Source organism: Meles meles, chromosome 3, assembly GCF_922984935.1.
Source record: "Meles meles chromosome 3, mMelMel3.1 paternal haplotype, whole genome shotgun sequence".
Classification (NCBI taxonomy): Eukaryota; Metazoa; Chordata; class Mammalia; order Carnivora; family Mustelidae; genus Meles; species Meles meles.
The window spans coordinates 44,575,285-44,594,806 of record NC_060068.1 but is presented as its reverse complement, the minus strand read 5'-3'; the positions used below and the strand labels follow the sequence as shown (position 1 = coordinate 44,594,806).

General features: G+C 38.8%; 1 protein-coding gene and 1 long non-coding RNA gene across 3 annotated transcripts in view; one reads left to right on the top strand and one right to left on the bottom strand.

Annotated features, from left to right (window-relative positions):
• SNX2 (sorting nexin 2) overlaps positions 1–16,922 on the bottom strand; it is a 60,621-nt gene extending 43,699 nt beyond the window's left edge. Inside the window, exon 1 of one of the 2 annotated variants that reach the window (XM_045999601.1) lies at positions 16,756–16,922. In XM_045999601.1, coding sequence (XP_045855557.1) covers positions 16,756–16,863 — 108 coding nt within the window. In that variant the 5' untranslated portion in view covers positions 16,864–16,922. The remainder of the gene's footprint in view (positions 1–16,755) is intronic. The other variant, XM_045999602.1, reaches the window with a different exon arrangement.
• Positions 16,286–19,522, top strand: part of LOC123938301 — a 29,540-nt gene continuing 26,303 nt past the window's right edge. The window contains exon 1 of the long non-coding RNA XR_006817709.1: positions 16,286–16,599. This is a non-coding gene — a long non-coding RNA (uncharacterized LOC123938301). The remainder of the gene's footprint in view (positions 16,600–19,522) is intronic.

Genomic DNA, 19,522 nt, shown 5'->3' with positions numbered 1-19,522 from the left:
TATCTGTTCACTGAATTCCAAGAAAATAATTATGAATATGCCTAAGAACTGTTCCCAAGTTTGTCAATGAGATTATCTATAATACTGAAAAATTTGAAATAGCCTACAACACATCTACATAAAAATGGAGCAAAGGAGTTTCAACAACCATGCATGATAAAAACTCTAACGAAACTAAAAATACAGGGGAACTTTATCAAGTTAAGAAAGAATAGCTATAAAAACCTCTATCAACTTTTTTTTTTTTCTAAGTATGCTCCACAGGATGTCTGGGTGGCTCAGTGGGTTAAGTGACTGCCTTTGGCTCAGGTCATGATCCCAGAGTCCTCAGGCTGAGTCCTGCATCAGGCTCCTTACTCAGCAGGGAGCCTGCCACCTCCCCTGCTTGTGTGTACATGATCTCTCTCTCTGATAAAGAAAGAAATATATCTCTGGGGAAAAAAAAAAAAAAGTTCCATGCTCAGTGTGGGGCCTGAACTCACAACCCTGAGATCAAGAGTCACATGCTCTATGTACTGAACCAGTCAGGCATCCCCTACATCAAAGTTAATGGTTAGAAACTAGAAGCTTTCCCACTAAGATCAGGAATAAAACAGGGACATCAACCCTCACCACTGCTTTTCAACACTGTACTGAAGTTCTACCCAATGTGGTAAGACAAGAAATGGAAAATAAAGGTATACAAATTGGGAAGGAAAAAATAAAACTGCCTTTGTTCAGAAATTACATCAGTGTCTAAGTAGAAAATCCAAACAAAAAACCTCCCAGAACTACTAAGCACTTAAAGCAATGTAGGAGCATACAAGGTTAGTACATAGAAGTTAATCACTTTCCTACACAGCATCAATGAAAATAGAATTTCAAGTTTGAAACAGTAACATTTACACGCACTCCCAAAAATGAAATACTTAGGTATAATCTAAGAAAATATATACAATATCTACATGAGAAAAAATCCAAAACTCTGATGAATGAACTCAATGAGCTAAATAAATGGAGAGATACTGCATGTTCACAAATAGAAAGACTAAATACTTTCAAGATGTCAGTTCTTCCCAACTTGATATAGAGATCTGATGCATCTGATGATGGAATTTTGATAATTCCAGAAAATTATTTTGTGGATATCAATAAAATTCTAAAGTTTATGCAGAGAGGCAAAAGACCCAGAACAGCCAAAAGAATACTGAGGAAAAAGAATAAAATTGGAGGGTGCCTGGGTGGCTCAGTGGGTTAAGCCGCTGCCTTCGGCTCAGGTCATGATCTCGGGGTCCTGGGATCGAGTCCCGCATCGGGCTCTCTGCTCAGCAGCAAGCCTGCTTCCCTCTCTCTGCCTGCCTCTCTGTCTGCTTGTGATCTCTCTCTGTCAAGTAAATAAATAAAATCTTTAAAAAAAAAAAAAAAAAAAAAAAAAAGAATAAAATTGGAGGACTGAAGCTACTTGACTTCAGGCTTACAGTAATCAACATAATGTGGTACTGGTGAAAATATAGATGAATGGAACACAAAAGCCCCCAAAAAGACCCATATAAATACAGTCAACAGATCTCTGACAAATAAACAAAGAGCACAATAGAGAAAAAGTGTCTCTTCAGCAAAAAGTGTTGGCCTAACTAGACATTTACATGCAAAAATATGAATCTGCACAGAGACTTTATATCCTTCACAGAAATCAACTCAAAATGGATTACATACCTAAAAATTGAACACAAAAGTATAAAATCCCTAGATGGTAACAGGAGAAAAATCTAGATGACCCTGGATTTGGTAGTTTTTAGATACATTAACAAAGGCACACTCCATTGAAGAAAGAATTGATAAACTTCATTAAAATTAAAATTTTCTGTGAAAAATACTGTCAAGAAAATAAAAAAGCCACAGACTGGAAGAAAAGTGAAAAGATGCCCCACAGCATTTATCATCAGGGAAAATGCAAATTAAAAAGCTTCCACAACACCTCATGATGTATATCTATACACCTAATAGAACGCTCAAATATCCCTTATTGCCAACTTCCTCCACCTGAGTTACGGTATGGTACATTTGTTACAATATATGAATCTACAATGACATATTGTAATTACCGAAGTTTATAGTACATGGTGTTTTACGCGCTGTGGGTTTGGACACGTGTGTAATAACATGATGTGTATCCACCCTCATGCTATTACACAGGGTAATTTCACTGTCCAGAAATCATGTGTGCTCTGCTAACTCATCCCTCCTTCCCTTCTAACTTATTGAATTTTTTTACTGTCTTCACAGTTTTGCATTTTCCCGAATATCATATAGTTGGAATCATATGATAAGTAATCTTTTTAGACTGGGTGCTTTAACAAGTAATACGCATTTGAGTTTTCTCTGTGTCTTTTCATGGCTAGATAACACATTTCATTTTTTAGTGCTGAATAACATTCCACTGACTCGAAGCACTGGTTTACTTACCCATTAACCTACTGAAGGACATCTTGGTTGCTTCCAAGTTTTGGTAGTTATGAATAAAGCTGCTGTAAACATCGTGTGCTGTTTTTTGTGTGTACATGAAATTTCAGCTTCTCTGGATAAATACTAAAGAGAGTTAGTGATTACCAGACTATGTAAGAGTAAGTTATAAGGAACTGCCGATCTGTCTGCCAAACTAGCTGTACCATTTTGCATTCCCACCAGCAGTGAATGAGAGTTCCTTCTGCCAGCATTTGGTAGTGGTGTAAAAATACCTTTCTCTCCCACTGATTAGCACTAAAAGCTCTGAACAGAATACAAAAAACAAAGACTTAAATTAAATAACAGCAGATAGATTGTGTAAGGAGACAAAATGTGAGGGTTAATTTTATGATGTTCCCCCCTTCTTTAATCTCTTTTAACGTTTCCTGAGAATGGCTCCAATTGTAGAACTATATTAGTAGTGTGTGCAGCAATCACTCTGAGAAAAATCTTTATCTTTTAATTATAACACAGGGCCCCTGCTACCAAGAGAATGTTAGTGGAAAAATTTCTTTTCTTCCTCTTTCTACCCCATTTTCTTTCCTGGCTCTGCCCTGAGGCCAAATTCAGTGGCTAGATGCATGAAACCTGCAATGATGACAGCACTGACAGCTAAAATCCCCACCAGGAAAAGAGGACCTACAAATGTGAAGAAGGGGGACAGAAATCCTCATTAGTATTTTCTCTCCTTTCTTTCACTGCTTTTCCCTAAGAGTGACCTCAAGCTGAGCAAAAGTATGTGCCCGGTGCAGGTAGCTACAACTCTGAGAGAAGGCCACGTTTCTAGGAAATAGCCTTAGAAAACAGAGGTCAATGTCTCTTTCCCAAAGACTGGATTTGTTGGGTGTCCATTCTAACACAATGTTTCCTCTGGAGCAAAGAATAGGCACACTTATTGCCTCTTATAATGATCTGGATTCCTTAAACTCAGATTCTACAGCTGTGACACAAACCAAAGGCAGATGCAGTATTAATCTCCCCCCTCTAACTCTCATCACACCACCCCATCAAGAGAGAGATAGGGGAAATTATCACAAACACGATACTCATGCTGCTTGCTATGTTTTGAGTAAAAGTGCTTAATCAAGTCTTCCAAGTTAATTTGTTAGCTTAGAAGGAACATACAATTTCAGACTCTTTACAATTCCTGACAGAAAAAGTCAGTGAACTTGAAGAAAAATCATTAGAAAATATCCAATCTGAATATTGAAAAATATTCCAATAAATGATAGCTAAAAGTCCCTTGGGCGCCTGGGTGCCTGGTTAACCCTCTGCCTTCAGCTCAGGTTATGATCCAGGGGTCCTGGGATCTAGCCCTGCATCCCATTGAGCCCTGGAGCCCTGCATCCCATCAGGCTCTCTGCTCAGCAGGAAGCCTGCTTCTCCCTCGCTGTCTGACTGCCCCTCGGCCCATTTGTGATCTCTCTGTTAAATAAAATTTTAAACAAGTCCCAAATTTGTTGAAACACCTAAATTTACAGATTTGAGACAACTTCAAAGAAAATTCTATCCAGCCACATCATAAAAAGCAGCTGAAAAAACAAAGAGTAAAAATAAAAACCTTAAAGTAGCTAAAAAAACAACAACAACAACATTACATTCAGGGAAACAATTACAAAGACTGCATATTTCTCATGAGAAATTAGAGATGACAACAGTGGCACAATATCTCTACAATGTTTAACAAAAAAAAAAAAGTCAACATAATTCCCATACCCAGCAAAAATATCTTCCAGGAACAAAGATGGAATAAAGATATTCTCAAATGAAAGAATACTACAGGAAGCTATCATCACTAGGCTAGTTCTTTAAAAACAAATAAACAAACAAAAAGTGTAGGGGGGACCAAAAGCAATCTTAGCCTGAAGACACATGATAAGAGTTAACATAAATGTGGATCTTCAGGAATACTGCATTTTATTGGTAGAGTATAATTTTAACTCTAATTAGATGGCAAATTATTAGGTATGAATTTTATAATCCCTACAGCAACCACATACATATATAAATATACATTAAAATATAGTTTTATGTTATAAACAAAGATACGTAAGTATATATATATTTACAAGAGGAAGGTAAGATAAAGCAAAAAATCCAGTAGATAAATTAAAATTAAATACTTACAGACATTAATACAAAAGAAGGAAGAAAAGGGGAAACAGGAAAAACAGAAAACAAATAAAATGGTAGATCTAATCCAGTTACACCAATAACTACATTAAACACACCAATTAGAAGGCAGAGGTAGCTAGACTTGATATAAAGATAGCAATACAGAACAGTATGCTGCCTACAAAATACACACTTTAAACACAGATAGTTAACAGTAAAAGAACGGAAAAACTATGTCATGTAATCAAATAAGAGATGGAGTGCTACAAAAATATCAGATAAACTTCCAATAATGACTATTATCAGCAATGAAGAGAGACGTCATATGATAAAAGCATCACCAATTTATGAAGAAATCATAACAATGTTAAGTCTGTGTCTAACAGAGCTTCAATATGAAGATGAAACTGAACTGAAAGTATAAATAACAAATTAAAAATAAACAATTATATTTGGAGACTTCATCACTCTTCTCTCAGTAATTGATAGAATAGACAGGTAACGGGATGCCTGGGTGGCTCAGTCGGTTAAGCCACTGTCTTAGGCTCAGATCATGATTCCAGAGTCCTGGGATTGAATCCCACATTGGGCTCCTTGCTTGGCAGGGAGCCTGCTTCTCTCTCTGCCTCTGCCTGCCACCCTGCCTGCTTGTGTGTTCTCTCTCTCAATCTGACAAATAAATAAAATCTTAAAAAAAAAAAAAAAAAAAAAAAGAATAGACAGGTAGCAAGGCAAGATAGAGCAGACCTGGAAAAACTTTTAACCAACTTGACTTAACATTTATACAACACTTCAAAAATAACAACAGATTATATACATTCATTTCAAGCACATACAAAATATTCACCATAAGAGACCATATTTTGGGCCATGAGACAAATGTTAACACATTTAAAAGTACTAAAATCACAAAACATTTTCTAACCATAATCAAATTAAAGTAGAAATAACAGAGATATATTGAGAAAATCCCCAAATTTTGGAAATTAACACATTTCTAAATAACCCACAAGTCAAACAGTACGTCAGAAGGGAAACTAGAGTGTACTTTAAATTGAATGAAAACAAAATACAGCATTAAAATTTGTGGGATACAGCAGCTAACGCTGTGCTTACAAAGAAAAATATAGCTAATATTCAAAAACAAAACAAAAACAAGCAAACAAAAAACCAAGTTTCAAATCAATGATTTAAGCCTCCATGAACAAGAGAAAAAAATCAAGCAAAAGCTTGATTCTTTGAAAAGATTCCAAGATATTCTCTAGAGAGACTAAAATAAACGAATAAATAAGTAAACAGAAGACATAAATTGTCAATGCCAGGAGTGAAAAGGCAGGGGCAACACCTACAGACCCCACAGGTCACAGGATAAAAAAGAGTATTATGAAAAACTTTATGCCCATAAATTTCACAACTTAGAATGAATGGGCAAATTACTTGAAAAACCCATACTACAGAAGTTCAACAAGAAATCACCTTGTTATCTACTAAAGATAATGAATTTGAAGTTAAAAGTCTTCCAAAAACAAAACTACATGCTCGGATGATTTCACTAGTGAGTCCTATCAACCCTTAAAGAAGGCAGTAAGACTAATTCCATTCAACCTCTTCCAGAACACAGAAGAGGAATGAACACTCTCCAATTCCCTTAATGAAACCAGCATTTCCAGTACCAAAATCAAAGATATTACACATAAAAGAAAATACTACACAAATATCTACTGTAACAGACATAGCAGCCTAAACAAAATACTATCAAACTGAATGCATCAACATATAAAAATGAAATAAGTACATTTATGACTGTGATGGGCTTATCCCAGAAAGGCAAGGTTTATTTAGTGCTTTCAAATCAAGCAATATAATCCATGTTATCATTAACCTAAGAAGAAAACTACGCAATCATCTTAATAAACAGAAAAAGAACCTACTATCTACCAGCCTCCATTCATGAATACCAAAAACCAGAAAACTAAGAATAGAACTTTCTTAACCTGGTAGAGGACATCTACAAAAACAAAAACAAAAACAAAACCCAAACCAAACCAAACCAAAAAAACCTAAGGGATACCTTGCTGTCTCACAGTCAGTAGAACATGCGACAGTGAATCTTGGAGTTTTGAGTTCAAGTTCCATGTTGGGTGGAGAGATTATTTAAAAATAAAACCTTTAAAAATAAAAAAAAACTTAGCAGATAACATCGTATGTAGAGAGAAAGAACATTTCCCTAAGTTCTCAAAAAAAGGAAAATGGAACCACTTCTACCACTCCTATCCAATATTATATTGATGGTCTTAGCTACTACATTAAGGCATACAGACTAGAAACAAAGAAATAAAACTCCAATTCACAAACAGGAGGATTGTAATATATATTTTTTTTATTTTTTTAAATTTATTTGGCAGAGAGAGATCAGAAGTAGGCCGAGAGGCAGGCAGAGAGAGAGAGAGTAGGAAGCAGGCTCCCTGCTGAGCAAGAGAGCCCCATGCGGGACTTGATCCCAGGACCCTGAGATCATGACCTGAGCTGGAGGCAGAGGCTTAACCCACTGAGCCACCCAGGTGCCCCAATAGGAGGATTATATACAAGAAAATCCCATGGACTCTCCAAAAAACCTACTAGAACTAATGAGTGTTTAGTACAATTGCTGGATAGAGGGTCAATATACCACCAACAAACAAATACAAAAAAGAAACCATGAAGTAAGTATGAACTAAGTATGTGCTAGATTGGTATGCTGAAACACCAATGAAAAAAATCAAGTAAACAAGAAAAAAATGGAAACCAATAGTAAACCTATGGCTTAGGGGCACCTGGGTGGCTCAGTTGTTAGGCCTGTGCCTTCGGCTCAGGTCATGATCCGAGTGGGGTCGAACCCTGCATCAGGCTCCCTGCTCTGTGGGATACCTGCTTCTCTCTCTCCCTCTGCCCCCTGCTTGTGTTCCCTCTCTGGCTGTGTGTCTCCCTCTGTCAAATAAAAAAAAATTTTTTTTTTAAAATAGTAAACCTATGACGTAAAGGCTCAATACTGTTAATATGTTATTTCTCCACAGACTAATCTATGGACTCATCACAATACCAAATCAAAATCTGAGGTGGAAGTTTTGGTAGAAATCAATAAACTGATTCTAGACTTATATGGAAAGGCAAAAGAAGTAGAAATGGGAAAGCAATTTTGAAAAGAAAAAAAGTGAATGGACTCACTACTAATTTCAAGATTCAGTTACAGTAAGATAGCATACAAATGGTAAAGAGTCAGTAGATCAGTGAAATAGAATGGAATCCAGAAACAGATGTATACACATACATATGCTCAACTGATCTTTAAAAAAGATCAAAACCTTTAAAAAAGTTTCAAAGACAACTCATCAAGAAACTTTTCAAGTCTAGTGTAACTTGGCATAAAGCATATGAAATTCATTGACAATACTGTAAAAATTGAAAAATACAACCAAACAACTTGAAATAACATTTACAGAACACTCCACCCATCCACATCTGACTCTATATAACCTTCTGAAGTGCAAACATAATATTTACCACAAAGACCAGATTTTGATCCATAAAACAAACCTTATCGGGTGATTATTTTTCAATAATTGGGCTGGAACAACTGGATATCTATATGCAAAAAAACCCGTAACTTGAATGTGCATGTAAATTAACTGAATCCTAGGCCTAAATGTAAAAGCTAAAATTAATAAAACTTCTATAAGAAAACATAAAACCTCTGTAACCTTGGGTTAACATTAAGAAAGAATTTCGCAAGTGAAATCTAATATACGATCAACAACAACAAAAGCGTAACTTGCACTTCATCTAGTAACAAACTTTCGGTCTGTAAAAGGTAATGTTAACAGCATAAAAAGACAAGCCACAGTTTGGGTAAGCATACCTGCAAAACATACATCTGGCAAAGGATCTGTACTGAGAATACATGAGGAATTCTCAAAACTCAGTAAGAAGATCCAGCTTTCTAAATAGGCAATAGATGTGAAAAGACATCACCAAAGATGATTTTCAGACAGTGAATATGCACATGAAGACCTCAACATCACTAATCATTACAGAACATATATTAAAACTATAATGAGTTAACACTACAAACCTATGAGAGGGCTAAAAATCATGGGTGTGCTGGTAAATGTTCAGCAACCACGTCTTTGAGAGAGAAGACTTCATCAACGTTATTTACTTAGAGAGTGTGAGCCAGTGAGTGAAGGGAGGGGCAGAAGCAGAGAGAATCCTGAAGTCGACTCCCCACTGAGTTCAGAGCCTGACACTGAGCTTGATCCAGGACCCTGGATATCTCGACCTGAGCCAAAATCAAGAATCAGCTGTTTAACTAACTGAGCCACTCAGGCGACCCACCTTCATTTTTAATATAATTCATTTAAATATGTTTGTGGAACTTAATTTTAACAACAGCTGTGTTTAATAACCGGTTCCAAATTCTTGACAATTTAATAATCACTTCTTTCAAGACAATATAATCCCCCCTAAAGCTTACCACGACCTAAAATCAAAACTGACACTAACAAGTGCAGACAGGATGTCAAACAACTAGTATTCTCATTCATTGCTATGAGAATGTAATAATACATCTGATTTGGAAGAGTCTGGCAGTTTCTTTCTTTGCTTTCTTCCCCTTCCTTCCTTTGGATCTTTTATAATTTCATTAGATTTCAAAGATGGAATGGATAGAAACCTGACCAGAGACTAAAACAAATCTAGCTGCACAAAAGGTTCCCTGGGACGAGCTTTCAATATTCAAACATTCAATAATACAGACCAAGTGTGACTCTGAATGAAGGTAAAATTTCTGTATTAAAATAACTTTTACGATACCAGGAAACAGAGTGACATGCTTTTGTATTGAAGCATCATACTTTCTAGAAAATAAAACCATAGATTAACGATTCTCAGACTTGGACAAGTGTCCTAATGGATATGTTCTTGAGTCGTATTATTACTACAGCCATTAACTCATGGGACTAAAAGCAAGCAACTTCACCTCTTGCAAATCATTCTGGCACAAGTACAGCAGTTTCTTACAATTTCAAACATACTTACCATACAACCCAACAATCCAACTTCCAAGTATTCACCCACAAGAAATGAAAACTGTGTTCATACAAAAACCTGCACATAATGTTTATACTGGCTTTACTCATTAATGCTTGAAGCTGGAAACAACAGGAACAGTCTTTCAACAACAAACAACTGTGATACAGACTTACAATGGAATACTAAACTCAGCAATAAAAAGTAATGAACTAGGGGGGCACCTGGGTAGCTCAGTGGGTTAAGCCTCTGCCTTCGACTCAGGTCATGATCTCAGGATCGAGTCCTGCATCGGGCTCCCTGCTCCGTGGGGAGACTGCTTCCCCCCCTCTCTCTGCCTACTTGTGATCTGTCTCTCTGTCAAATAAATAAATAAAATCTTAAAAAAAAAAAAAAAAGTAATGAACTACGATAATAGGAAACATCAGCTGAGTCTCAGATACTTTACCCTAAATTAAAGAAGCTAGACTCAAAAAAGTTCACACTGTATGATTCCATCAAACTGAACAGTGGTTGCCAGGGATTAGGAACGGGAAGTGTTAACTATGTGAGAGAATTTTTTTAGGTGATGAAAGTATTTTGTATCTTGATTAAGGTGGTAGTAAATTTTACTAAATTGAGGTTAATTTTGCCCCAAGTAAAAACTACCATCACAGGGGCACCTGGGTGGCAAAGTGGGTTAAAGCCTCTGCCTTCAGCTCAGGTCATGATCTCAGGGTCCTGGGATACAGTCCCACATCAGGCTCTCTGCTCAGCACGGAGCCTGCTTCCTCCTCTCTCTCTGCCTGCCTCTCTGCCTACTTGTGATCTCTGTCTGTCAAATAAATAAATAAAATCTTAAAAAAAAAAAACTACCATCACAGAAGGGAAAAAAACAAAAAACAAAACCAAAAAACACAATTCCATTTCGTAGGAAAGTGGGTACTTGTAAAATTACACTAAAGGCCAATTTTATTCTTTTTAAGAAAAAAGTCTGCAGAAAAGTAACTCTATCTCAAACAACTTCATTTAATAACATTTTTTAGAGGCACAAAATTAGTTCATTCTAAAATCCTCAAATTTAATGGTTTTTAAGGGGAAGTGGTCAACTAGAGTGCTACTGCTTCAAAAAATTTTTAGTAATTTTCAGTGCTCACCTCCTTTAAACACTTGATCATAAAATGTTTCTCTGAAACGAAGGTAACTCACATTGGAATTTTCAGAAAAATTAGTACATTTAAAGTTGGAGGCCTACCCAGAGATCAGAAAACAGAATTAAGAAAACAACTTATACACTATTACTACCTGTTGCAAAAGCACAACACATACTAATTTAGTAGCTTTTCATCAACAGTCCCTTGTCTTACTCTACTTATTCTCTCCTCATAATTTCACCCACTTTCAGGATATCAAAGATCGTTTCTATGTAATTAAGTCACTCCAGTCTTCCATACCATCTCTGTGACATGTGCGCATTTCAATTACACATGTATCACCTGGTATTGCAGGTGTCTGTTCACACAGCTATGTTTATTATACTGACTCCTTTCCTATACTCCGTAGGGCAGGGACTAGATGTCCACAATCTGATTTAATGTAATCATCCAACAAATTTATGAGATTCCTAAATCAACATTTCTAGCCCACCCAGAATTTCTAACTGCTTGGCGTTCTCCTCACTGGTTTAATATATAACTCTCCGTGAAATGAAACTTAAAACTCCTTTGTCTAAGAATCGCCTCAAGAGAGGGAGACATAAATGATGTCTTTAGATGTCTAACTTTTTAGCTACTGTTTCATCAATTTCCTTTTCTCCTTTATTATTTGTGCTTTCCTTATTGAGGTCTTTAACTTCAGGTTTAAAATAGCCTCCAACTCACCAACCTACCAGTAATACCTTCCACTCAAATTCACCTCTCAGACTGCTAGCACATTTATCTTCCCAGGTGATCATGTCAACAGCCATCAAAATCGTTCATAGATCTCACCCACATACGTAACAAATTCCAAAGCCCTTCACAATCTCACTCATAGTAAACAGATAATGTCCCATATTCAGCCACTCACACAATTTTTTATGGTTTCCTAGAAAATGGACTGACCCTCGAGTGAGACTTGCTATTCTCCCACTTTGAAACTACATCACCCCTTCAAAGACTCTCTTAAATACTACCTCTTCAGTGAGCTTCTCCCAGCCAAGAGATGCATTTACTGTTCATCTACTATGTATCAGGAACACTGAAAAGAATTAGAATCTCCCCAATGTTTCACTGGTACTTCCACTGAAAACAAATGCATTTTCAGACCATATAATCACAACCTGTATGAGTTTTCCGTACACCTCTTTCTTCTCCACTGGAGATTTTTTTGTCCTCCAAGATTTGCAATAGTTCACTGATATTTGCACTACAATTATCATCTAAATGGTACCGCAGAGGGTAAATAAATACCAAAGTATTTGCTAGAGTCAATGAAGTAAGATGTCTTCTGAGCATAGGGATAGAGAAAAGGAATTTTAAGACCATCTAGATATTGAATATGAAATGCTCTATAATTTCTATCATATGATACAATTGACCAAACTATGGTCCTCATCTTAACTTCAGCTGACCCTTGTATGTGAGGTTAGTACGAGAACCAGGTATCAACATCATTGGTAAAGCAATTTTCAACAATGGTGCCAAAACCACTTAAATGGGGAAAGGATAGTTTTTTCAACAAATGGTGCTCAGACAACTGAACTGCCATGTGCAAAAGAATAAAGGTGGACCCTACTTCATGCCATACACAAAAACTAACTCAAATGATCAAAGACCCAAAAGTAAGAGCCAAAAATCAAAAAATTCTTATTAGAAAACATACACGTAAATCTTCATGACCTTGGATTTGGCAGGGGATTCTTAGACATGACAGTGAAAGCATGAGAAATAAAATTTTAAAAATAATCTGGACCTTGCTAAATGATTTTTAAAATTGTTAAGGGCACCATCAAGAACATGAAAAGACAACCCAGAGAATGGGAGAAAATATCTACGAATCATGCATGTAGTAAGGAACTTGTATCTAGAATATATAAAGAATTCTTGTAACTCAGTAATAAACCACTCAAGTAAAAAATGAACAAAGAATCTGAATAGACATACCTCCAAAGAAGATATACAAATGGCCAAAAAGCATATGAAAAGACGTGCATATATATCTTTAGTTACCAAGAAAATGCAATCAAGACTACACTAAGATACCATTTCATATTCATTAAGATGAACAGAACCCAAAAAAGTCGTATTAACAAGTGTTGGTGAGGGTATGAAGAAACTGGTACCCTCACACATGGCTGGGGGAAATGTAAAATGGTGTGGCCACTTCTTTGGGAAACAGTCTGTCTGGCTATTATTCAAATGATTAAATGTAGTACAGTTACCATAGGACCCAGTAATTCTAACTATACACAAACGTTTACTGCAGCATTACTCACAGCAGCCAAAACGTAGAAACAATCCACATGTCCATCAACTGACGAACTGATAACAAAATGTGGTACAGCCACACGATGAAATATTATTCCATCCCATTCTATAAAAAGGACTTTGAAAACATTATGCTAAGTGAAAGAAGCCAGTCATGAAAAACCACATATATGATTTCATTCATACAAAGTCCAGAACGGGGAAGTCCACAGAGACATAAGTTAGTTGGTGGTTGTTGAAGGTTGGAGACAGAGAGGCTTGGGGAATGGGGACAGGGGGTCATAGTTAAAAAGTACGGGGTTTCGGGGCACCTGGGTGGCTCAGTGGGTTAAAGCCTCTGCCTTCGGCTCAGGTCACGATCCCAGGATCCTGGGATCGAGCCCCACGTCAGGCTCTCTGCTCAGCGGGGAGCCTGCTTCCTCCTCTCTCTCTGCCTGCTTCTCTGCCTACTTGTGATCTCTGTCAAATAAATAAATAAATAAAATCTTAAAAAAAAGTATGGGGTTTCATTTTGAGGTGACGAAAATGTTCTAAAACTAACTGTAGTGATGGGTGCATGTATCTGTGACTGTACTAGAAAACCATTAAATTGTACACATTAAATGAATGAGTTGCATGGTATGTAGATTATAGCTCAATAAAGCTGTTTAAGTTAGAGAACAAGGCATATCATATAAATTTCCCAACTTTATTTTTTTATTAAAGATTTTATTTATTTGAGAGAGCACGCATGAGAAAGAATGTGCATGCTCTAGGAGGGGAGGAAGTGCAGAGGGAGAGACAGACTCCCCGCTGAGCAGGGCTACCCAGGACCCAAGACCTGAGCCAAAGGAAGACACTTAAGTAACTGAGCCACCCAGGCACCCCTTTATTATTTTCTTTAGGGTGTGATCTTACTATTCCATACTGCTCTAGGGCAAGCACCTTTTAAGCTTAGGGCTGTATCACTTAAGGAAAAAGCAGTATTCTTAAACATTTAAAGCCTTGCCTCTCAGGTACCAAAAAGAACAAGTTTCACTAGATTCTTTCTCCTTCTCTTTCTCTTCCCCCTATGTCAGCTGCTGCCTATTTCTTGTTTCATAGTGACAACAATAACAAACACTAAGAGTTTTAAATATGCTTCATTCACTGAATTTGGCTTTATGTGGCTGCTCTTAATTATGAAATGAAAGAAGTCTAATATTATGTTAAAAATATACACTAAGTTGTACAGTCATTACAAGCCTAACAATGATGACACTGAAAATGTCTATTATCTTATTTCACCTATACGGATTTCAATTGATTTTTTTCCTCCACATGCCCTCAAAGGAAAAAGTTTCTACATAAATGTGTAATTTTTAAAACTCGTACTTTTTCTTTAATTAAAGACATTAATTTATATGTCTTTCAATTTACAGCTTAGATAATAACTATCAAAGCAGATGATCTACATCAGAATTATCTGGGGCTTGGGAACTTATTATTGTCTGTGGACCAGAAGCAATGTCATGAGGAGTCTGTTAGAAATGCATAACAGACTTTTCCCAGCCCTACAGAATCATAATTTGCACTTTAACAAGATCCCTAGGTAACTTATGTATAAACTCTGAAAAGCACTGATCTAGGGGTATCTGCATTTCAAACAAGAATCCCCTGCTTTCTCCAACACAGGAGGTTTGAGAAGCACTTCTAAAACGAAAGTGGAGTTACTGAAAAAGAAAATTCCCTTACAGCACTTTTGGTATACTAAAAAAACACTGCTATATATCCTTCCTGTAAGAGTTTGGAAAGCAAAAAACATTCTGAATTTATAATTCTCAGTTATACTACCTTAAAGTTAATAACCTGAATGAATCTGTAACAAAAAGGGTTTAGATAAACAATCAAAATCAACTTTATTTACAACTTTCACCGTGTACTAACCAAGATAAATTGATTCATACTCAAAAGTTCTGTAGACTTTTATTGGGAAAAAAAGGGCAAAGACCCTATTAAAAAGACCCAACCAGATTATAATATAACCAGATTATAAATATATATATATTTATATATAAATATAATATAACCAGATTATAATTCCTTTTACTCAACTCCTAAAAGCCTCAATTAAACAGAATGCTTAGTGTTCAGTGTCAAGTTTACTCTAGGTCAATAGTTTGTTTTGATCCTAGCTGGTGGAAAACCTCTGCAGCCCTCAAGAAAATACAGGTCTTAGAATCCTACACAGACACTAACTCTCATTACATTTTAAGATAGTTATACAATAAGTATAAAGGGCTAAAAAGATACTAAACCCAAAAGGTTAATCTGTTACGCAAGACAATTTTTACTAATTGTTAAGAGATGATGTTTTGACAATGAATCCAGCAAACATTTACCAAATGGAAATATTCAGGACTGGAAGGAACACAAAGATGATCAAGGCACTATCCCCAGCCCCAAGAAGCATATAATCTGAGGGGAGGTGGGGTTTGACTGAGAATCTGTATACACAATTTGCAGTGTATGGTCACTGTGGAAAGCGGTTCCCGGAAGTTCCCAGTAAATGACTTTCAAATAAAAGGTCTTTTACTGTAATTTCCAACTGATTCGGTGTCTAGCTGCACAAGCCCCCCCCCCCCCAAAAAAGCATACTAAAAAGCACTTTATAAGGAAATACAGCCCAAGGTAAACAATCTTCTGGGCAATTTGCATACATTTTAATATACATACATGCATAAAACTGGGCTATGAGGTGCGGGCGCCCTCACCAAATGCAAAGCAATTCAAACCCGAAATAGATCTAGGAGGCCAATACAGTTAACAGTGTTTCCTTTGACAAAAACAGGAACACTCAACTTCAGAGACCGCTGACCAAGCGAGAAAAGAGGAAAAAGGGAGTGAGGATCTGTTTTTACTTCTCCGAGATAACTTTAACACAAAATAAAACAAACAAAAACCCAACAACCAACCAGCACTTTCCTGGACTACACCCTCCCTTCAACTTAATATTTTATAAACACTCATTCTTTTTTTTTTTTTTTCTTTTTTAAACACTCTCATTCTTAAAAAGTCTAGCAACTAAAGAAGGCAAACCGGTTAAATGCATTTAACAGTCAAATGCTGAGGCACCTCCCTCAAGGGGAACCGGCAGTCCATGAAGGGTCATAACTGGGAAAAGTGCATCCACACGCTCCCTGGACAGCCAGGGCCACTCAACACCCAGTTCACTGCTCTCTCCTTTCAGGGGCACACCCTCCCTTGGGAAGGAAAAAGCAAGCACCTCTTCAAAGCGGGTGCGGAGATCGTCGGGAGGGTGGTGAGGTTTACGAGGACTCAGGGCAAGCCCTTTTCTGGTCTGAAGAAGAGATGCAAGTGACACAGAGGAAGGCCAGCTGAGCCGGCAAAGGGCGCTGAGATGCTCGGGCCGGTCCCTGCCCCCCCAGAGAGGATCAGGTCAGCCCCCGGCCCGAGGGCTGGTCTCCCGAGGAAGCCTAGCCGTCCAGGCCAAGCTCCAGCCCGCTGACAGGTACCTGAGGTGGGACTCGCGTCACAGGTGTCGCCCCGAGCAGGTCCCTGCAAACCCGGGGGGGTGGGGAGGGACAAGTCCCGGCAGGGGAAAGGCACCTAAAGGTGAGACGCGCGGCAGTAGCGGAGCGCAGCACCCACGGCGACGCGGTCTCACCTCGAGGGTGGACACAGTGCTGGTGAACAGGTCTTCTCCGTCCTCCAGCTCCTCAAAGTCAGTGGGCTTCGCGTCCCCCAGAGGAGGAGGCTCCCTCTCGGCCGCCATCTTCGCTCGTCCAGACGACTGCGCGAGCGGGGCCTCGCGGACCTGTCACGTGAGCACGCACGGCAGTGCTGGCGCGCCGGCCGCCCTGCTCCCCTCTCCACCCACGGGCCCGCCTCTCGTGGTCCCGCCCCCGGCCTCGTGACGGCGCCCCCCCCCCCCCCCCCAGCGCGCTGCGCTCGGCTCCGCCCCTTTGCCTCTCCTTCCTCTTCTACGTCTGGGTGGGTTGTCTTTCACCGCCCATTTGCTGGCCGGACTTGGGTGGAAGGCTTTGGGGCTTTTATTTCCCGTTCCTTCGTAGCGCGTCTAGGTCAAACGATTTCTCGGTGTTACCAGTTGTAAAACTGGGAATACCACTTTGCAAATCTGCTGTAGGAAGTGGAAGAGTTTGGGCTTGGATTATGCACACACTGAGGGCAAGACTGAGGATTGGTGAGAGACACCTTTAGGTTGTCCAACAGAACTCTCCGACGTGATGGAAGTGTTCTGTATCAGTAGAGTAACCGCTGGCCAAGTGTAACCACTGACCCCTTCACGTGACTACGAGAAGCTGAGTTTTAAATTTAATTTAAATCTAAATGGCCGCATGCGGCTAGAGGCTACCTACTGGCCAGAGCAGCTCTAGATAACAAAAATGCCCTGAATAATTTGTTGTGTGAGGTTTACTCCAGTTTCATCATGAGCCACAACATATTTTTTCCTGCATAAAAGAAGAAAGGCTGAGCAAATACCAGGAAAATCAGATGATTGGCAAGAGCGTGATACTCAAGTCCCTCTGCCAATTACTAGTGCTTCATCATGGGAAGATCTCTTGAAGACTTAGAGCTTCAACTTCCCCAGCAGCAAAACGGAAATGTTACTAATTCTCCACTCACACTTCACTGCCCAGGATTATTCTGAGGATCATATGAAAAAATATGTTAAAATATTCTGAAAGCTAAAAAGTGCTATGTTAATGCAAAGTATGCCCATGGAAAATTAAAAGAGGGCATCACAAATAGCAACCTGAGGTTATAATTTTGCCAAAGGAATAAAAAGCTTCGATGGGATTCTTTACAAATTAAGCACAAATTCTCAGCCCTCACTGGCCTGGGAATTACATCTGGCTTCTACCGGCTATCCCCAAAACTTACTTAGCATTGCTGGCCTTATTTTTAAAACTGCATTACAACAGTTTTTTTCTGCTTGGCTAAGAATTCTTTCGCTCCTGCATTTCTAAATTTCCATGATGATTATCAAGAAGCATTAGCCCAAACCATGATTTATTTAAGTAAGTATACCAAGGCTCCAAAGTTGCTTGCGTCATTTTACTACCATAATCACTGCTTTACCTAGAACCATTGCTGTGTCCCTTTCTGGAAGAATCATGCTGTTGAGGCATATTCCTTGGCCTGCACTCCACCAACCTACAGGCAGTCTAGAGTTTGTCACTGATCAGACCCTTCAACCTCTCCTGAAAGGTCACAGCCCGGAGTGAGGTGATGCTTCTCTGCACCCCTACTTTTTGCCTCTGCCTCTGTTTATTGCTTACTACTTTCTGTTTTCTGCTATGGTCATTTCTATTCCCAGCTTATTTTTTCTACTGCATATCTGAATTACTTGAAGTATAGGCCCAGCCACTTGTGACAGAGAACCACATCAAAAGTGGTGGTTTTGTAAAAGGAAGGTATATGCAGAACAATCTGCAAAGGCTGAAGGGGCCATAAGACCAAATAAAAAGGCCGGACAAGTCCAGCTTACAAGAAATGGTTTTTTATTAAGGGGACTTACAGACAGAAGCGTGTCTTCGTGTCTTCTGTGGCAGCAAGGCCTGTAGATCTCCGCAACCCCACCTCCCAGAAGACTGCTTTTATAGCCTTAGAGGCTGGGAAATACTTGCTGGGGGACTACCCAGGAGGAGAATGTTTGAAAATTGTCATGTGTCATATTCATATCTCCGAAGCCGATCAGGGACATATGCCCTGAGGGTATACTTAAGGGTGTGGCTAAACAAAAAGAAAGAATGTGTTGGGGGTGGGTGTTCGTGGGGCTGTGCTCAAGGAGGCTTCAGGTCACAGAGGGGTCATCATGGCAGATCTATCCAAGATGGCATTAGTCTGGTTCACATAGCAGCTTCAAAAATGTAGCTTAGGGGCGCCTGGGTGGCTCAGTGGGTTAAAGCCTCTGCCTTCAGCTCAGGTCATGATCTCAGGGTCCTGGAATCGAGCCCCACATCCGCCTCTCTGCTCAGCAGGGAGCCTGCTTCCTCATCTCTCTCTGCCTGCCTCTCTGCCTGCTTGTGATCTCTGTCAAAAAAATAAATAAAATCTTTTAAAAAAAATGTAGCTTAATTGTCCCTCATATAGGACCATGAAGGCTCCATGATATCATCCAGGGATTATAGCTTCATTCTGTTGTCCTGTCCTCCCTAGGATGTAATCTCTTCCTCCTGGTCCAAGTTGGCTCACCACAACCACTTTCCAGCTGGCGGAAGAGGAATAAAAGGGAAATGGAACGCTATCCCCTTCCCTTTAAGGGCCGAGTCCAGAAGCTGTATACATACTTCTGTCCACATCCCTTTGAGCAGCGAGTTGTTACATGGCTATCCCTAGCCACAGGAGGAAAGGCAGTTGTTACTCCACTTTCTAAAAACTAGAGGTTCTCATACTCTGGAAGAAATGGA